The 18,492-nt window shown below is 39.3% G+C and overlaps 2 protein-coding genes across 2 annotated transcripts; one reads left to right on the top strand and one right to left on the bottom strand.

Moving 5' to 3' along the window:
• Positions 1-818: 818 nt before the first annotated feature.
• LOC143851057 (class V chitinase CHIT5-like) lies at positions 819-10,206 on the bottom strand. The gene is made up of 3 exons (XM_077360378.1): positions 10,119-10,206; positions 1,389-2,405; positions 819-1,022 (listed from the first exon to the last, which is right to left on the bottom strand). The coding sequence occupies exons 1-3, from the start codon at positions 10,153-10,155 to the stop codon at positions 985-987; spliced, it is 1,092 nt and encodes a 363-aa protein (XP_077216493.1). The 5' UTR covers positions 10,156-10,206; the 3' UTR covers positions 819-984.
• Positions 10,207-12,849: 2,643 nt separating this feature from the next.
• GOS11 (golgi snare 11) lies at positions 12,850-18,195 on the top strand. Its single transcript, XM_077360130.1, has 5 exons — positions 12,850-12,970; positions 15,538-15,765; positions 15,927-16,094; positions 17,576-17,689; positions 17,789-18,195. The coding sequence occupies exons 1-5, from the start codon at positions 12,932-12,934 to the stop codon at positions 17,900-17,902; spliced, it is 663 nt and encodes a 220-aa protein (XP_077216245.1). The 5' UTR covers positions 12,850-12,931; the 3' UTR covers positions 17,903-18,195.
• The last annotated feature ends 297 nt before the right edge of the window (positions 18,196-18,492 follow it).

Here is an 18,492-nt window from a genome sequence, read left to right as displayed (position 1 = left end):
AGGGGGCAAAAATTATAGTAATTTTTTATCTATCTTAATTTTAAGATAGAAAAAATTTCTATCTAAAATTTTGTACAAAGGGACAAAAATTATAGTAAATCTTGCACAATGAAGGGAGATAAAAATGGTAACATTAAAATTTTAAACTTATTTTCTATCTTAGGGATGATTGGAAATGGGGGCATATTTTAAAAAAAGGGATAAGTATAAAAAAAAATTAAAAAATAAAGGTATCTATTTTTTTTTTCCAAAAAATAAGCGGGGCAATTGTCCCCCTTTCCTTACAAGTGGCATCGCCCCTTATCATAGCTGTTTACATTGAGGCCTATTTATAGGGTTTTGAAAAGAAAACTCCCTCTCCTACGTTAACTCAAGCTTTTCACATTCTAATCTAGTTTCCAAATAAAACAAAAACTCCTTTCCCAAGCTTTCCACATTCTAGTCTAGTTTCCAAATAAAACAAAAACTCCTTTCCCAATAAAACTCTTCCTAATTCAAACTCCTACCTTAAATAAATACGTAATTACTAAATATTTAAAAGAAAAGAAGAAATTATTAAACTCATTTTGGACCGTTGATCTGCGTAATTGATTTGGGCGGCCAAGATGCACCTGCATCGGAAGGTTAATGTGTCTAGGTGACAATTCTAAGAATCACTACGAGGGTCCTAAAACCGTAAAATTTTCTAGGTGGCAATTCTAAGAACAAGGATTGACCGATTGCCCATTGTACAGATTGTTAATGTGTCTTGTCAGAATTCAAATATGAAACCCCTTTTTCCTCTTCCGAACGGATCTTCACACAAGTCACAATTTTTATTGTTAATTCTTGAAATTTTAACCGAGAAATATAAACCAATGCAATCCTCTCCATGCGAGAGGCCAAATTAAGAGCATATAAACCAATGCAATATTTATTACAAAATCAGGATACAGGGAGATTCCCAGAGTTCCCAGGCAATGGAAGCTGCCGATAAACGAGAGATTAGTGACTGTTTCCCCAAAGTTCCCAGGCAATCGCAGCTGCCAATAAAAGAAACAAAGCCAAAGTTAGATGGAAATTTTCGACAAGAAAACGTATAGACTCAAAGCAGCAAATAATATAGGAAGGAAAGTTACAATAACAATAAGATGAATAACCAAATTTTGTTTCTCTATTTTCCTTCGTCAGCTAATTATCTATGGAGAGGTTGATGAAAATTGTAGGTGGGAAGAAGAGAAGTTCAAAATAAAGAATGGGATGGTAATATCAAAATAAGAGAGCCTAATTCCCACCCGATAATATGTAAACGAGCTTTGTTCTAGCTTCTCCCTCTTAATTTTTTTTAAATGACCATTTTTCTACCCTGATTTCCCACTCAATTATATGCATCATGTGATTTTTGTTACCTTGTTTAGAGACCGTCCAATTCTTGTCGAATCCAACGGCCCAGAAAAAATACCCACCAATACGCTTATCTCGGGCATACTTCATTTTGTAATAGACGGACATGGGGTCATCGTACCCGATCCACGCAGTCCCAGCATAAGAATACGTAGAAACGGTGTCCTTATCATAATAGACCGTGGCATTATTGGCCAAATTGAAATCCACCACGTCCGAGTAGATCATCACCCCATTGTCACCGGGCCCCACACTAACAGCGGGAGCACCAATCCCGTGGACCCCAGGATCCTCAAGCTGCCACGTCCGTCCGTATAGAGGTAGGCCCATGACAATCTTATGACGTGGCACTCCCAATTTAATCCACGATTGGATCCCATAGCTAGTGCTAATATTGCTGTTCGGGTCGAACAGCGCAGCGTGGGCCCCGGTTTGACTTGGGTCCCACGACCCATGATAGTCATAGCACATGGCGTTCACCCAGCTAAGTTTTTTCCACATGGCTACGCCCGGGTAAGAAAGGTTGCCGGAAAGGAAAAACTCGGCTGAGAAATAGACGGCGGCAGTGAGGAGGAGCTGAGGTTTTCCGGCGAATCGAGCCTCCTTTTTTATGGTAATGTGCCACTCGGCTAAGAGGAGAACAAGGTTGTCCATGTCTTGTTGAGTTGTGGGGAATTCCCAGTCGATATCGAATCCGTCTAAGTTGTATTTTCGTGCGGCGTAGATGGTTGAATTGATAAAGACACGACGCGTGGAGGCGGTTCTGACCATGTTGGAGAAGATGGTGGCGCCGGCGCCGGCTCCGCCGATGGATAGGAGAGCCTTAGCTGGTGGGTTTTTGGCGTGAAGGGTCGTGGTGAAGTTGGGGAGCATGGTTTCGTCGGGCTGAGTAATGGCTAGGGTGTATGTGGTGGGGTCGAGTGTGACAAAGGCGTAGTAGATGTGTGTGAAGTAAGACGTGTCTATGGCGGATGCTGGGAAGATCCATGAACTTGATGAAGGCCAATAACCGGCTTTGATACCTGTTAAAAAGTATAAAAGATTAAATAATGCCATCTTCAAAAGCTAAAGCTGAAGCTTTGGGAGTAACAGGCTGTTTGACATTAGGGGTGCAACATGTTAGTGATTTTGCATTTTCAAAATCAAGTATATTACATGTTTTAGTGTTTTGGAAAATGTTTTATCAAAAGCGTTTGGGAAAAAGAAAATGTTTTCTTGGAAATATTTGCTTTTCAAAAGGATGTAGAAGTGTAGTTGAAAAAGATAGTTCCACATCGGATGAGAGAAAAGAAAGAGAAGGGCTTATAAAGCACTACCTTTTCTAACTCTTGTTGATTGCACATTGGGTTGAACCCGTGGTTGGACCCGCGGGACGGTGCAACGCACCGTTCGCACACGCGCACGCGCACGCGCGCGCGCGGCGTGGGCAATGGGCTATAGGGCGCATAGTGGCGCTTTATTGGCGCTTTTTTAGGCGCACTTTGCACTTCGCACGTACGCAACGTCGCGAGGAGCGATTGGAGCCTTTAATTTTTCCAGATTTGATCTGCACCGTTGGATCAAGATGAAGATGGACCGGTCGGATGGGTGGGTCAAATGGTTCGCAGGCCCATCAAGCCGAATGGTTCAGTTGGGTTGGGCTTCGGTTCGGGCCTAACGGTGGGCCCGTTTCGGTTCGGGCCTAACGGTCGGCCCAACGGGCCCATGACTCCAACGGTCAAAGGGTGTGATCAAATGGGTTGTGTCCCTTTCCCCAACGGTCATGTGCCAAGGGGGTGCGATCCACACCATATATGATTGATCTAACGATGACTGGGTTGGAAAGAGGATTTTACTCAAGCCAACAGTCACATCTAGGATCGATCAGGACCGTTCAATATCAATGGGTGCGATCTAACGGTCAGATTTCAAACATTCTGGAAAGGTGCCATGTAGAGGTGTTTTTCACACTGAAAAGACACCATATGGTCTATAAAAAAAAAATGTGCAAACTTCAGTCATTTCAGAGAGAAATCGAATTGGCAATTCTGACTGACTTTACACTCTCTTCTACACTCCTACAAAAATCCCCAAGTATTTCTACATACTGTTTTTCTTTTATTTACTGTTCTAGATACTGTTTTTCTGCAGAAACAGAATCTAGAGATTTCTCTAAGGCTTGAAATTTCGGAAGGGCATTTCGGGTTTGATTCCGCTAGTGCTACGCGTCATCAAACATTAGTAGGGCTTCCCTACTAGGCTTCATTGTATCTTGGAGGCAATTCGCGGATCCCCTTTGCACACTACTAGTGGGGGCGAATCTTGTCTTAAGGAAAGTGATATCACGCCTTGAAGCAACAAGTTTCTGTTTTCTATCATCAACAGTACCCTCAACAAATTTTCCAACAATCTTAAGACAAGATTTTCTACTGTTGTTTCAATGGCACTTTATTCAGTTCGTCAAATGACCCAAGACTTTGTCAAACTCGAACGTTTCGACAAAGGAAATTTCAAGCGCTGGCAGAAGAAGCTGCACTTCATTTTGACATCACTCAAAGTGGTCCATGTTCTCACAACTCTAAAGCCGTCAGCAAATGAAAATGAAACTTTGGCGGAGGCTCGTGCAAGGATGAAGTGGGAACAGGATGACTACATTTGCAAAGGGCATATCCTTAATGCTATGTCAGATACACTATTTGACATATATCAAGGCATGGGATCAGCAAGTGAAATCTGGAATGCACTTGAAGCCAAATACTTGGCGGAAGATGCCAGTAGCAAGAAATTCACTGTGAGTCAATTTTTAAATTTTAAAATGGTAGATGATAAGTCTGTTATTGATCAATTACATGAAATACAACATGTAATTAATCAAATTCATTTGCAAGGCATCCTTCTTGATGATTCCTTCATTGTCCCGTCAATTATTGACAAACTTCCACCAAATTGGAAAGACTTTAGAAAAAGTCTAAAACACAAGAAAGAGGAAATGTCTATTGAAGACTTGGCTCAATGCCTCAGGATTGAGGAAGAGTCAAGAATCAGAGACAAGAAAGAAAATGAAACTGTATCCTCTAAGATCCATTTGGTGGAAAATGTCAAGAATTCGAACCAACAAAGAAAAGGCAATTGGAAGAGAAACAAACACCCTGAAAAGAATACTAATAAGAATAAGAAAAGAAAGGGTGCTTGTTTCAACTGTGGCAAACCAGGCCATTACAAGAGTGAGTGCCGACTTCTTAAGGATAAGAAGTCGGGTGCACCAACAGACAAAGAAAAGTTTGTCGCCATGATTTCAGAGGCAAATATGCTTGAAGATGGCAATGATTGGTGGATTGACTCTGGTGCGACGATGCATGTCTGTAAAGACAGGAACCTGTTTTCAACTTATGAAACAGTTGAAGATGGAAGCGTGTTATACATGGGAAATTCGTCGACAGCAGAAGTCAAAGGGAAGGGCAAGGTGGAACTTGAGTTCACATCCGGCAAGCGACTCACTCTAACCAGTGTCTACCATGTACCAGAAGTTAGAAAGAACTTAGTGTCTGGAAGCATTCTCAACAAGAATGGCTTCAAACTTGTATTTGAATCTGACAAGTTCATTCTTTCTAAGGGGGGTACTTTTGTTGGGAAGGGATATATGTATGAAGGGATGTTCAAACTTAATATCAATAAAGTGAATGTCTTTGCTTATGTTTTGGATTCTTCTTTATCTTTATGGCATAATCGTTTAGGACATGTAAATACTAGGAAAATGAATGATATGGTTAAGTTAACCTTAATTCCTAAATATGAAAATGACTTAGTAGATAGATGTAAAACATGCATGCAAACCAAGATAATCACTAAGTCATTTCCTAAAGTAGATAGAACTTCTAACTTGTTAGATTTAATTCATAGTGATGTATGTGACATACATAGTGTTCCCACAAAGGGAGGTAAAAAGTACTTTGTTACATTTATTGATGATTATTCTAAGTACTGTTATGTTTATCTACTTAGTCATAAAGATGAGGTTTTAGAAAAATTTAAGATTTATAAAACTGAAGTAGAAAACCAATGTATAACAAGCATTAAATGTCTCAGATCAGATAGAGGTGGTGAATATCACTTTCCTCATTTCTGTGAATCAGTAGGCATAGTCCATGAAACTTCTGCCCCTTATACACCACAACAAAATGGTGTAGCAGAAAGGAAGAATAGGACACTTACTGAAATGATTAATGCTATGCTTGTTAATTCTGGTTTAAATAAAAGTTTTTGGGGTGAAGCCTTACTTACAGCTTGTCACATTTTGAATAGGGTACCAAGTAAGAAATCTAATATAACCCCTTATGAATTGTGGAAGAAAAGGAAACCAAACTTAAGTTACCTTAAAGTTTGGGGTTGTAGATCTATAGTTAAAGTCCCTAAACCTAAGTTAAGAAAATTAGGTGAAAGGGGTATTGAGTGTATCTTTTTGGGATATGCTAGTCACAGTAAGGCCTATAGGTTCTTAGTTATAGAACCCAATGATTTTATAGATGTCAATACCATAATTGAATCTAGAGATGCCTTTTTCTATGAAAATAGGTTCACTTCAATTCCTAAAGAAATTGAACCTACAACTTCTGTAGATCATCATTTAGAATCACAAACAGAAGTTGGTGAACCTAGTGTACAACCTAGTAAAATAAGAAGAAGTTCAAGAGATAGAAGGGATAGGAGTTTTGGCCCTGACTTTGTAACCTACCTGGTAGAAGGGACAAGGGAAAAACTCCAAGGTTCTGTCTTGTTAAACTTAAGCATAGAAAGTGACCCTCAAACCTATGGAGAAGCCATAAAGTCACAAGATGTTGCTTTTTGGAAAGAAGCAATTAATGACGAAATGGATTCTATCATGGGTAATAAAACTTGGATTTTGGTTGATCTACCACCTGGGTCTAAACCTATAGGATGTAAATGGATCTTCAAGAAGAAGATCAATGTAGATGGGACCATAGAAAAGTTTAAGGCAAGGTTAGTTGCCAAAGGGTTTACTCAAAAACCCGGTATTGATTACTTTGATACATATGCACCTGTTGCTAGGATTTCTACCATTAGAGTGTTGATTGCCCTTGCTTCCATATACAAACTTCACATTCACCAGATGGATGTTAAAACCGCATTCTTAAATGGTGAACTTGATGAAGAAGTGTATATGGAACAACCTGAGGGATTTATTCTGCCAGGCCAAGAGCATAAAGTATGTAAGCTTATCAAATCATTGTATGGGCTTAAGCAAGCCCCTAAACAATGGCATGAAAGATTTGATAAAGTCTTAGTGTCAAATGGTTATAAGATACATGAATCAGATAAATGTATATACAGTAAATTTAAGGGCAGCAAAGGTGTTGTTATTTGTTTATATGTTGATGACATGTTAATTTTTGGTACTGATATTGCAAGCATTCAAAGTACTAAATCATATCTTTCTCAAAACTTTGATATGAAAGATATGGGTGAAGCTGATGTGATTTTGGGTATTAGAATCATAAGACAGGACAATGGTCTTATTCTAACACAATCACATTATATTGAGAAAGTTCTTAAAAAGTTTAACCATTTTGAATGTTCACCCATTTCAACACCTTTTGACCCAAATATAAAGTTGTATCTTAATACTGGCAGGACTATCTCTCAACTAGGGTATGCTAGTGTAATTGGTAGTCTTATGTATGCTATGACTTGTACTAGGCCAGACATAGCATATGCTGTAGGTAAACTTAGTAGGTTTACCAGTAATCCTAGTTTTTCTCATTGGAATGCAGTCTATAGAGTTTTAAAATATTTAAAGAAAACTATAGACTATGGTTTATGTTATAGTGGGTATCCAACTGTAATAGAAGGATACTCTGATGCTAGTTGGATAACTGAGCGTATAGACCATTTATCAACCAGTGGGTGGATTTTCACCCTTGGTGGGGGAGCAGTCTCCTGGGCCTCTAAGAAACAGACATGCATAACAACTTCAACTATGGAAGCAGAGTTTATAGCTCTGGCAGCATGCTGTAAAGAGGCGGAATGGCTTCGGAATTTGTTATTGGAAATTCCGTTATGGTCTAAACCAATGCCATCGATTTATGTCCATTGTGATAGTCAGGCCACACTATCAAGGGCATATAATCATGTTTATAATGGTAAGTCCAGACATATAGGACTTAGACATAGTGCTATAAGAGAGTTACTTACTAATGGAGTAGTAACTATTGATTTTGTGAGATCGAGCCAAAACTTGGCCGATCCATTCACTAAAGCTCTTGCAAGAGATCTGGTGTGTAAAACATCATTAGGGATGGGGTTAAAGCCATTAACCAATAGTCACCAATGATGGAACATCAACTCAACACTTGAATAAATATCAAGTCTTGAGTTCAATGAGTCCAAGTACATCATATGGAGTGATTGCAAGCACTATAATCTGTATTATTTGCCATCCCAAGGTAAAGTGCTTGGTACCTGTAATGTTTAAAAGGAGAAGGCTGAGTATTTAAACTCTTAATAGGCTTATAACATAGTGTTGGAGTGTTTTAGTTACAGGGGCACTCTTGATAAGCCTACCTATGTGAGTGTGGAAGTGGTGCCGCTTCCTATGAGACCTGGCTAGTCTCTAGAGCGCTCATGAAACCAAGATATAGACACAAGGCCAGTACATGTGTCGGTTTTAGAAATTGCCCAAAGAGGTGAAATCTTGTGTGTGAGACGTATCCGGTTAACCAAATAGAATAGCTAGTTCAAAGATACGTCTACTATGCAATTCTGGTTAACTTTGATATGTCCTCACTAAGTGAAGGTTCAAATCGAGAGATACCTTCATCTATGCATAAGATTTCCAAGCCTGATGAGAAAATTTTCTTTGATTTTGAAAATGGTGGGGGATTGTTAGTGATTTTGCATTTTCAAAATCAAGTATATTACATGTTTTAGTGTTTTGGAAAATGTTTTATCAAAAGCGTTTGGGAAAAAGAAAATGTTTTCTTGGAAATATTTGCTTTTCAAAAGGATGTAGAAGTGTAGTTGAAAAAGATAGTTCCACATCGGATGAGAGAAAAGAAAGAGAAGGGCTTATAAAGCACTACCTTTTCTAACTCTTGTTGATTGCACATTGGGTTGAACCCGTGGTTGGACCCGCGGGACGGTGCAACGCACCGTTCGCACACGCGCACGCGCACGCGCGCGCGCGGCGTGGGCAATGGGCTATAGGGCGCATAGTGGCGCTTTATTGGCGCTTTTTTAGGCGCACTTTGCACTTCGCACGTACGCAACGTCGCGAGGAGCGATTGGAGCCTTTAATTTTTCCAGATTTGATCTGCACCGTTGGATCAAGATGAAGATGGACCGGTCGGATGGGTGGGTCAAATGGTTCGCAGGCCCATCAAGCCGAATGGTTCAGTTGGGTTGGGCTTCGGTTCGGGCCTAACGGTGGGCCCGTTTCGGTTCGGGCCTAACGGTCGGCCCAACGGGCCCATGACTCCAACGGTCAAAGGGTGTGATCAAATGGGTTGTGTCCCTTTCCCCAACGGTCATGTGCCAAGGGGGTGCGATCCACACCATATATGATTGATCTAACGATGACTGGGTTGGAAAGAGGATTTTACTCAAGCCAACAGTCACATCTAGGATCGATCAGGACCGTTCAATATCAATGGGTGCGATCTAACGGTCAGATTTCAAACATTCTGGAAAGGTGCCATGTAGAGGTGTTTTTCACACTGAAAAGACACCATATGGTCTATAAAAAAAAAATGTGCAAACTTCAGTCATTTCAGAGAGAAATCGAATTGGCAATTCTGACTGACTTTACACTCTCTTCTACACTCCTACAAAAATCCCCAAGTATTTCTACATACTGTTTTTCTTTTATTTACTGTTCTAGATACTGTTTTTCTGCAGAAACAGAATCTAGAGATTTCTCTAAGGCTTGAAATTTCGGAAGGGCATTTCGGGTTTGATTCCGCTAGTGCTACGCGTCATCAAACATTAGTAGGGCTTCCCTACTAGGCTTCATTGTATCTTGGAGGCAATTCGCGGATCCCCTTTGCACACTACTAGTGGGGGCGAATCTTGTCTTAAGGAAAGTGATATCACGCCTTGAAGCAACAAGTTTCTGTTTTCTATCATCAACAGTACCCTCAACAAATTTTCCAACAATGGGTTGGGCTCAACCCGAACTCGTCTGCCTTGGGTTTGGTTGGCATTTCCTAAGGTGGGATTGCCCGATTTAATTTCTGGTTCATTTAGGTTGAAGCCTCGGCAATCAGAACCCGTCCTCTAATTTTATCTTAATTTTCTTTTTTGTTGTATTTTACTGTTTGGGCCTAGGTGAACCCGAACCCAACCCAACACCTGACCCGATTTCGGGTTTATTAGATGGATTGGGTTAGGGTTAGGGTTGAAAGATTTAGAGGTGGGATAAGTTAGGGTTGACCATCCTCAACCCGAGGCTCGGGTCGGGTGAGGGAATACTATCTTGGGTTGGGCTAGGGTTGGTCTAACCTCAACCCAACCTAATCCAACTCAACCCGCACCCCTATTTCACATGGTATCACAGTACTCGATATTAAAAATAAAATCAACATGTAATGGCGAAACCGAAAAAGAGGAGCCACATGTGTCACTTGTAGGCCAACCCCTAAAAAAGGGGCCACAGAGTGAGGGGGAGTGTTAAAGTATAAATGATTAAATAACACCAACTCTAACAGCTTAAACTTATGGAGTAATTGGTTGTTTCACAACACCTGTCGATTTAGAAGAAGCTGGTGAGGGTGAGATCATTGGAGCTGGCTCTGCTGGATATGGACCCGGTGTAGGATAATATTCAGGCTCCTTTGTGGGAGAGGAGGAAACCGGCGCGTAAGACATCGGAGCGGGCATGGGTAAGTTGGAATACGGCGGGTAAGACACCGGAGCCGGCATGGGTGGGGAAGAAACCGGCGTGTAAGGCATCGGAGCCGGCATGGGTGGGGAAGAAACTGGCGGGGGTGAGGAACCCGGCGGAGAAGGATAATATGAATTTGGAATTTCACGCATGGCGATGGTGGAAGAGCAAAAGAGGGCGATTAGAAGAAGTGGAACCATTTTGAGGGAGGCCATAGTTGGGGCCTAGAGCTTTGGATGAGGCCATAGTAGGTTAGTTTAAATAGTAACATAGATGAGGGAAAATTGAGAGGGAATTGGCTTTGGTTTTATCGGATTTCGATGTTTGCATTGGTGTGGTTTTTGGAAGGTTGTGTTTTTATTTCACATAAAGGATTTGGAGACTTCGACAAATTTTAAGTGATTGTTCGGCGTACTTTGTTGTTTTAACTTAAATGTTGTCAATTTTGTCAGTGTTGTCTTTACTCGTATGGACGATTGCCAAGTAATAAGAGTCAAACAAATGGGAGAGAGAAAAGCCACTTCAGCACAGAATATCTCATCTTTCTAAGCCTTATTTCCAAATCCACGACTTCTTTCCTTTTCTATTCTCCGTAGGAGATGGAAAGAGAGTATATTCGCACGTATTACTGTCTTTGCACCATTCACCCAAGAGAAGCACGAACGAAAATCCTGTTGGCAGTGGGACCCGGTAGAAAAAATATATTACAGTCTTAATTAGTGGGAGACTGCCGGGTACTAGACTAGATGGACCCAGCCTAGTATGAGACAAGGCTTAATCTAGTGCATTCCATATGGGGCTTTCGGTTGTATATTGGTTGGGTACCTAACAAGATCTAGGACGTTCTATTGTAAATCATAAATATCAGCAACTACATATATATCCACTACTCATCCTCTTTCTTCCTAGATCAGTCTGACATGGTATTTTTAGTTTCTACAGAAAAATTAGGCATATTGGAAAGATTAGTTTACTTGTTTCTCAATGAATAGAAGAGGGATATGGTACAAAATCACTGGTAAAGAGTTGAGAGAGGGGTTGCTATTATAACCAACACAAATGCACTAGATCACACATTAGAACTCCAGAGTTAAGCGTGCATGCTTGGCTAACCTCCTCGGAAGCCCTCATGTTGCACTGCACTGCTCTCTCCATTAGCTAAATGGTTAAATTATGAGACTAACTTATGGAGAGAAATGAAAAGGGACGGGCTAGCTAATGGTGATGAAGAATGAAATTCCCATCTATAAATTATGAACTATAATCAAACAAGAGGAATATAATTCTTTATATTACTGAACTAGCACAATGTTTAGACGGACCTTTTAACCCTAGTTAATTAAAATCAACTACTTAAGAAAGTAAGAAATACTATTTCTAATATAATAAGTAAAATTTAACTATAAGAAATATAGATTAACGGTTAAAATGAATGTGAATGTGGACAGTTGAGGAAGAGCTCCTCAGATTTCTCGGGCGAGGGACCGAACGCAACGACTCAACGGCCGTTGGGCCAACGTCCGTACGAGGGAGGCTTTGCCGACCGATCTTTTAACAACTAATGTAACTTAAACCTGCAAAAGGTTAGTGAAGTGAGGTCCTTCTAACATTTAACCTAAAATCTATTTTTTCTCGAGCTAAATCCAAACATTCATTTTGATAGATTTTTAGAGTTTTCTCTAGAAGACTAGGGAAAGTTTGTTATGTGCTCCATGATCCTTATTTATAGAAAAAAATTCACAGGAAAACCCATCGAATAAAAATGATCTGAGTAAAGATTTAAAATAAATTTAAATATATTCTGTTTAAATTCACACAAATGAAATGTGTCAATGCAAAGTTAATTATTTTTTTCTGGACTAACTGGATTTAAATGGGAGATTATTTTTCCGCCCTGCCCCCTGTGGGATCACCCCCTTTTAACGTGAATGGAGGGAACTCACTAGAGTTGCACTTGGTCTGAAAAATGATCTCGCAAGGGCATGTTTGGCAACTGTGAGAATATATTCCATGAAATATTAGTGGGGCCAGTTGTGAGCGATAGGCAGAGAGAGAGAGAGAGAGAGAGAGAGAGTTTGAGGGTAGGAGTCCGAAGAGCATGAAACAGCCTCGAGAGAGAAAAAAAGGGAAAAAAAAATCAATTTGAAGTAGGGTATCAAATCCAAGAATTTGATCCAGATCCAAATGACAACGCAAAATGGGCTGCAAATGTGAGAAATCAAAATCAAAATCTTCTCGGCATCCAAACGGCCTAAGAGAAGTTTGAAAACATTTTAATCCTCATGTTAAATCATATAAAAAAGATGATCAACGAACTTATACACACATTATTACTAGAGTTTTGAGGAGGGCCAATTCAAAATTTGCAATCCAATGTAGGGCCACCAAAATGGATGAACCAGATCAATTATCAAAGAGTTTTTACGGCCCAAATGATATGTGGTCTAACTGTCCAAGTGATCTCAATCAATACGCACCCTGCGCATTTTAAGAAGACCCAAACTCAATAAGCAACCTACCAACTTCCGTGCGTAAAAAGTGAAACCTCTTCGTTCCTTCATCACACCGCAACAAACAATCTTTGATTTCTCTCTCTCTTCAGAAATTCTCTTCATTTTTCTACTTTTTTCTCTTTGTAGATCTGAAAGATAAAGAAAAAGGAGAGAAAAATCAATGGATTTACCGAGCTCGTGGGACGCTCTTCGCAAACAGGTAACCCTGCAATCTCATCATCTGTATTTGGATTTGCCGATCCACGATTCGGATCTTTTTGTTTAATCTGTGTATTTCTTCTTCTTTTTCCGATTCATCTATGAACAGTTTGGGCGAAGAAAATATTAAAACAGAAAACCCTAATTCCGATCCCTTCTCTGAACAATTTTCAAAGGAAAACATCTGATTCCATTCATTGTCTTGGGAATTCCTTTGATTTCATCCATTAAGAAAATTGTACTTGATTCTGCTGAGCTGATTTCTAGTCCTAGGTTTTTTTTTTTTTTTTTTTTTAACAAACCTAAGATTAATAGGAGCGCGCTGCCCCGCCCCTAGTTCTTGAATCACTTTGATTTGAATTCTTGTACATACTATTTTTATTCTCTTCTGCTCAAAACTTCATTTCATCCAGATCATTTGATTGTGCCATTCATCGGTTTCGTAGTGCAATCAGTACGAGCTTTCTTCCCTTGGCTTTCCTAAGCTTAGTCCCTACATGCATTAGTATCTGTTTGACTGTTTCAGCGAGGAATTATGTACTACTAATAGGATACCACCGCATAGGTAATGGAATGGGATTTAAGAGGGCATCCTGTACTAATAGTGTTCTTGTGGGCAAAATAGATACATTGAGAAACAACTCTCACTATTTCGTTTAATAACATTCTCCAGAGTTTATAAACCATCCCTTTTCTACCCATATCTTTCCCCTTTCACAGCTCTTTAAATGCTAAAAGACGAGATGTGTTGGTGAAAATATCAAAACAGGGTTGTGCTTATATCATTTCTCCAAAAATATCATGGTCTAGATTTTTATCTGGACTATTTCATGTGTGTGCCAGAATTTTACAGATACATTGATCTTCTGTTTTATCACACCCGCACATAAAAGTTTGTTTTGTAATGATCATGATAAGATGTTTTATGTGGAATCGATGAGTCTGTGTTCTTTAGTTGTGAGTGCCGTTCCATTGCCTGGAGGAGTAGGTGATCCTATAGGATTCAAGAGTTTGATGTTTTGGGAATTATATTCGATGAGTGGGGGGATAGGAAATGGAATTCTAGTTTATATTTGTGGGACGCATAGTGATATTCTGATGCTGGAAAGTAAGAGTTTGATGACTTTACTACAAGCACTTATAGGCATAGTTGGCGTACGAAGCTTAATGCATGTTCAAACTGGTTCTGCTGATAGAGTAGGAAATAAGGCTTTTCAGGATTCAAATTGGTCCTCTGTCTACTAGACAGGCTTTTCAGGATTTAAATTGCTATGACGTAGAGCAATCTTTGCATCAATTGAGTTTTTGAACTCCTCAAGATGAGCAGTAGTTTCCTGTAACAGAATGATCAGAATGTTAAAAAGCCACTTATTATACATGAAACCTATAAACCTGAAGAAGGTTCTATGAGATAAATAATTAAATTCTCGCAGTGTAAATGATCTACATGAAACAGCTTAACATCCACGATCATCCAACAATGTAAATGAGACAAATACACTAAAAACAGGACAAATAATAAAAAAAGTGCCGCGCCATCTGCTGCAATCCTCACAGAAGGAAGAGCTTATTGTTTAAATCTCCAAAAAAGAAGAATGACGAAGAAAAGGAGCAGGGGGAGTGTCGTTTTAGGGAATCAAGAAATCTCTTTCTTGAAGCAGAAGAAATCCTTGTTTCAGCCGAAGCAGCGTGGAGGAGAGATAAGTTCAGTGGGTTAGTCGAGGGTCATTGGAGAAATCGGAGATCTTCAGAAAAATACCAAAGGAGTGCATCGAGAGAAAATTCGTTGGCAAGAAGAGGGAGAGGGGGAGAGAGAACCAGGTAAGGAGATAAGACAAGGAGAGTAGAAGGAAATAAAGGATCGGGGAAGAAGGGGGAGATAAGGTCGGGAGTGAAGGGGTAGTCAGAAGGGGTAATCGAATTGAAACTTGTTTTTTTAGCCCCCCCTCCCCCACCCCTAAACTTATGGTCTGACTTACACTTTAAAATTATTCTGTCCACAGGGACATGCGACGTCCCCTATTATGGGGTAAATGACGGGAGTGACTTCCAACATTCTAAAGGGTGATTTCCCCTACTAACGGCCATAGGAACAGCCACCATTTTTTTGTAGCGTGTAAACAAATGTTTTACCCCATATTTACCCTTACTGGAACAGACCCCTAAAGAAATCAGTCTGTACCTGTAGGTTTTACTTCTCAAGTTTGCCCCCAATGGCAAAGATCCCATAAAAGTGGAAATATACATTACCATGGTTGCTGTCTAGGGATAACCCCTACATTGTTAATTGGTGAATGAAAATAAATAATACACACAGGGGCAGAGCCAAGAATTTACACTTGGAGACGCGGGAGAGGGGGGGTGGTGGTCATGGCCGCCCTCATGTTATATGTGCCTCTGCAACACCATGAGATTTTTGTTCATGACTGTTTTCTTTACTTACCGATCTTAAAGTGGATAATCGATGAATATTGAGGAGTATGATGATTAGCACACCCATAGTTTTTCTTTGTTCTATTGGTAGTTTTCTATCTGGTTATGAACTGAAATCCTTATTTTCACATGCAGGCAATGAATCTTGAAGCACAATTGGATGAGCAAATGAATTCATATCGTAGATTGGTTGCTACCAAAGTTGATGGTTCAGAGAATGAACTTGAATCTGGTATTGATCGACTACTCAAACAACTTCAACAAGTAATTTCACAGATGCAAGCTTGGGTATCATCTGCCGGCTCAGATTTTTTTTCTCATACTTTGACTCGTCATCAAGAGATTTTACAAGATCTTACTCAGGTAATATATTTCTTTCAATCACTATATGAACCTTTAAAATTTAAATTCCTATGCACCATGAGTGCTTCCAAAATATTGTATCTGTCAAAGAGTGACTGAGTGTTTGTCGTTCAAAAAAAAAAAAAAAGAGTAACCCAATGTTTGACATGATTGAAGTGCAGGAGTTTTATCGGCTCCGATCCAGCCTTAGAGCTAAGCAAGAGCATGCATCACTGCTTGAAGATTTTAGGCATTTCGATCGGACAAGAGCAGATTTAGAAGACAATGGTGGTTTTGAAGGACAGGGTCTACTCAGAGAACAAGCAGCTATCAGCCGAAATACAGGACAGGTGACTTCCCTCATTAATTTACTTTTATATTGGGAATTCTGATGATTTAGATTTGATGTTCTATTCGTGAATGTTGTTGAAAAATGGCATGATTGTATGTGGCTTATCAACAAATTTTTTGTAGTTAAACTCTAGATTGGAGAAGCAATCATTAAAAGATTGCTTTCATGTAAATCTTCATGTCATCATCAATCAGCTTCTGTGGTGAAAGGTGTTGACTTAGGTGGGTTTATAATAATTTTAGCTTAATTTTCCTCATGTGACAATTGTTTAAGGGTTTTGATAGCACTTGCTTTGGCCTTCCCACCCACAAAATTAAACAGTCTTTCACAAAATTCCTTTTATTTAAGAATACAAAGCTGAAATCCCTCACACCCGAACTTATGTCTCTCTTCCACAATTAACAATAGTATATACTAGGGCTGAAATCCCTTGCATTCGAACTTATGGTGATTGTCTCTTCCACAGTTAACAATGGTACATACTAGGATCCGATAGTGTCAATGTGACATATTTTAACACTTCCAGCTTTGCTTCAATTTGTAAGTGTATAAATTTGTTGATCTTACCCGAGTCTGCTGGTAGCGAGAGAGGCTGCTAGAATTAGAAATAGGTCATTTCTTTTAATTTCTACAGCATCATTGTTTTGGGACATTTCAAAGTGCAGGTACCATCCTAATAAAAACTAGTAGTTTTTTAATGTTCATTATTTGCTTTCCCTTCTCAACTGTTCATATATCATATATGCCTCTGAAGGATTTCCTAAATTCACCTTAATCATAATTATCAGGAAAAAAATTCGCTTATCATTTAGAGATTTTAGTTTTATCTCTTTCTAATATTGATTCTTCCAGGACTTGCTATAGTCAGTCTCATAATAGTATTTGAGTGTTGAAAGTTGCATTTTATGCCCTTCATCATTTTCCATTTTCATAATATGTTGCTCTTCATTCACCACCCAGAGTGTTTGCTTCCACATATATTTATTATTCTTCGTGTTATAGTGGCATCACTACTGTTCAGTCTGCATATATTTCTATCTGCTTCTTTGGTTTGTGAGGATGAGGATTATTCCAAAATTTCCTACGTCATTCTTAGAACTGCTGAGATTTTTCGCCAATGTGTATTTCTTTTTATGTGTAAAGATGAATTCACTGATCACTCTTCATTATGCCAACAAGAGTACATGTATTTGCTTCATTTTTTCACCCTTTATTTGCTAAACTTCCTGTATCAAGTCCCTTTTCACACCCTTTCTTTTTTCTCAAGTCATATTGTTTATTCCCTATGTATGTATGTCAATGTTGCTTATGGTTTAACTCATAGGGTGATGGATGGTCTATTGTGAGTCTACTATGATCTGTATGAGTATATAAAATAGTTTCACTGACAAGTTTCATTGTGGGTTTTCTTGAAGAAACCATACGCCCATCTTAGCGATTTCTGTCAAAGTTGTCTGACATAGCATTTGTAATTCGCAGATTGATACTGTGATCTCCCAAGCCCAAGCTACTTTAGGGGCTCTTGTTATTCAGCGCTCGACATTCAGTGGTATCGGTTCAAAGCTAACCAATGTTAGCAGCCGGCTTCCTTCGGTATGAAAACTAGTTTCCTGCAATGTTTCTTTAATTCAAATGCTGGATATGTGTGTTTGTCATTGCCAAGTATAAAATACTTTCGATGTAATTGGGCAGGTTAACCAAATTCTGTCGTCAATCAAGAGGAAGAAGTCAATGGACACCATCATCCTTTCGCTTGTTGCATCCGTGTGTACATTTCTAATTCTAATTTACTGGTTGACCAAGTAAGGTATGGTTTAGATGGAACCTTTGTATAATTCTTCTCTGTATTGTAATTTGCGAGTACATAGGCTGGTGTTCCTCATATACTCCTATTGTCAATGAAGTTTTGGAATCAGTGTTATCAATGCCTAACCCTGACAGGAGCTGTATTTTGTTTGTCATGTTTTGCGTCTCCCAACATTATAGCTATTACACTATTTTGACCGTGTAATCATCTCGAAGATTTATTTGTACGTGCTCAGCCATCAAAATTTTCACACTCCTCTCCCCAGGACAGAAATTTATATGTATTTGCAATGCATGTCTCTGAAAATTGTTGGGACATATCTTATCATTTGGTGTCTGAAAATTGTTGGGACATATTCCTCATCGTTCTGGTACCTATTAGCCATAGCTTTGAGGTACCCTCCACTGTTTTGAGCTCTAGCACGTAACCGGTGTGTTATACTCTGTTACTTTAGTTTTTCGCACAGTGAATTCACAAGCTGGAAGAACAATGCACTTTCTGGTGAAGACGGGCAGTCAATGAGTATGGAAACCATTTGTTTTTCACAAATTGCCTTGTCTAGCATATATAATGGTTCAAAACCACAGTT

The sequence above is a fragment of the Tasmannia lanceolata genome, unplaced genomic scaffold (genome assembly GCF_043159265.1).
Source record: "Tasmannia lanceolata isolate RefF3 unplaced genomic scaffold, GAP_Taslan_0.1 ptg000018l, whole genome shotgun sequence".
NCBI lineage: Eukaryota > Viridiplantae > Streptophyta > Magnoliopsida > Canellales > Winteraceae > Tasmannia > Tasmannia lanceolata.
This window is presented reverse-complemented; position numbering and strand designations above follow the sequence as displayed.

Excerpts from the sequence above, each read along its gene's own strand:
- LOC143851057 (XM_077360378.1), bottom strand. The coding sequence starts at position 10,155 with ATGATCTCACCCTCACCAGCTTCTTCTAAATCGACAG. Across the intron at positions 2,406-10,118 it reads AGCTTCTTCTAAATCGACAG|GTATCAAAGCCGGTTATTGG; the intron begins GTGTTGTGAAAC and ends ACTTTTTAACAG. Across the intron at positions 1,023-1,388 it reads TTGGACGGTCTCTAAACAAG|CTGCGATTGCCTGGGAACTT; the intron begins GTAACAAAAATC and ends TTTTATTGGCAG.
- GOS11 (XM_077360130.1), top strand. The coding sequence starts at position 12,932 with ATGGATTTACCGAGCTCGTGGGACGCTCTTCGCAAACAG. Across the intron at positions 12,971-15,537 it reads GGGACGCTCTTCGCAAACAG|GCAATGAATCTTGAAGCACA; the intron begins GTAACCCTGCAA and ends TTTCACATGCAG. Across the intron at positions 16,095-17,575 it reads TCAGCCGAAATACAGGACAG|ATTGATACTGTGATCTCCCA; the intron begins GTGACTTCCCTC and ends TGTAATTCGCAG.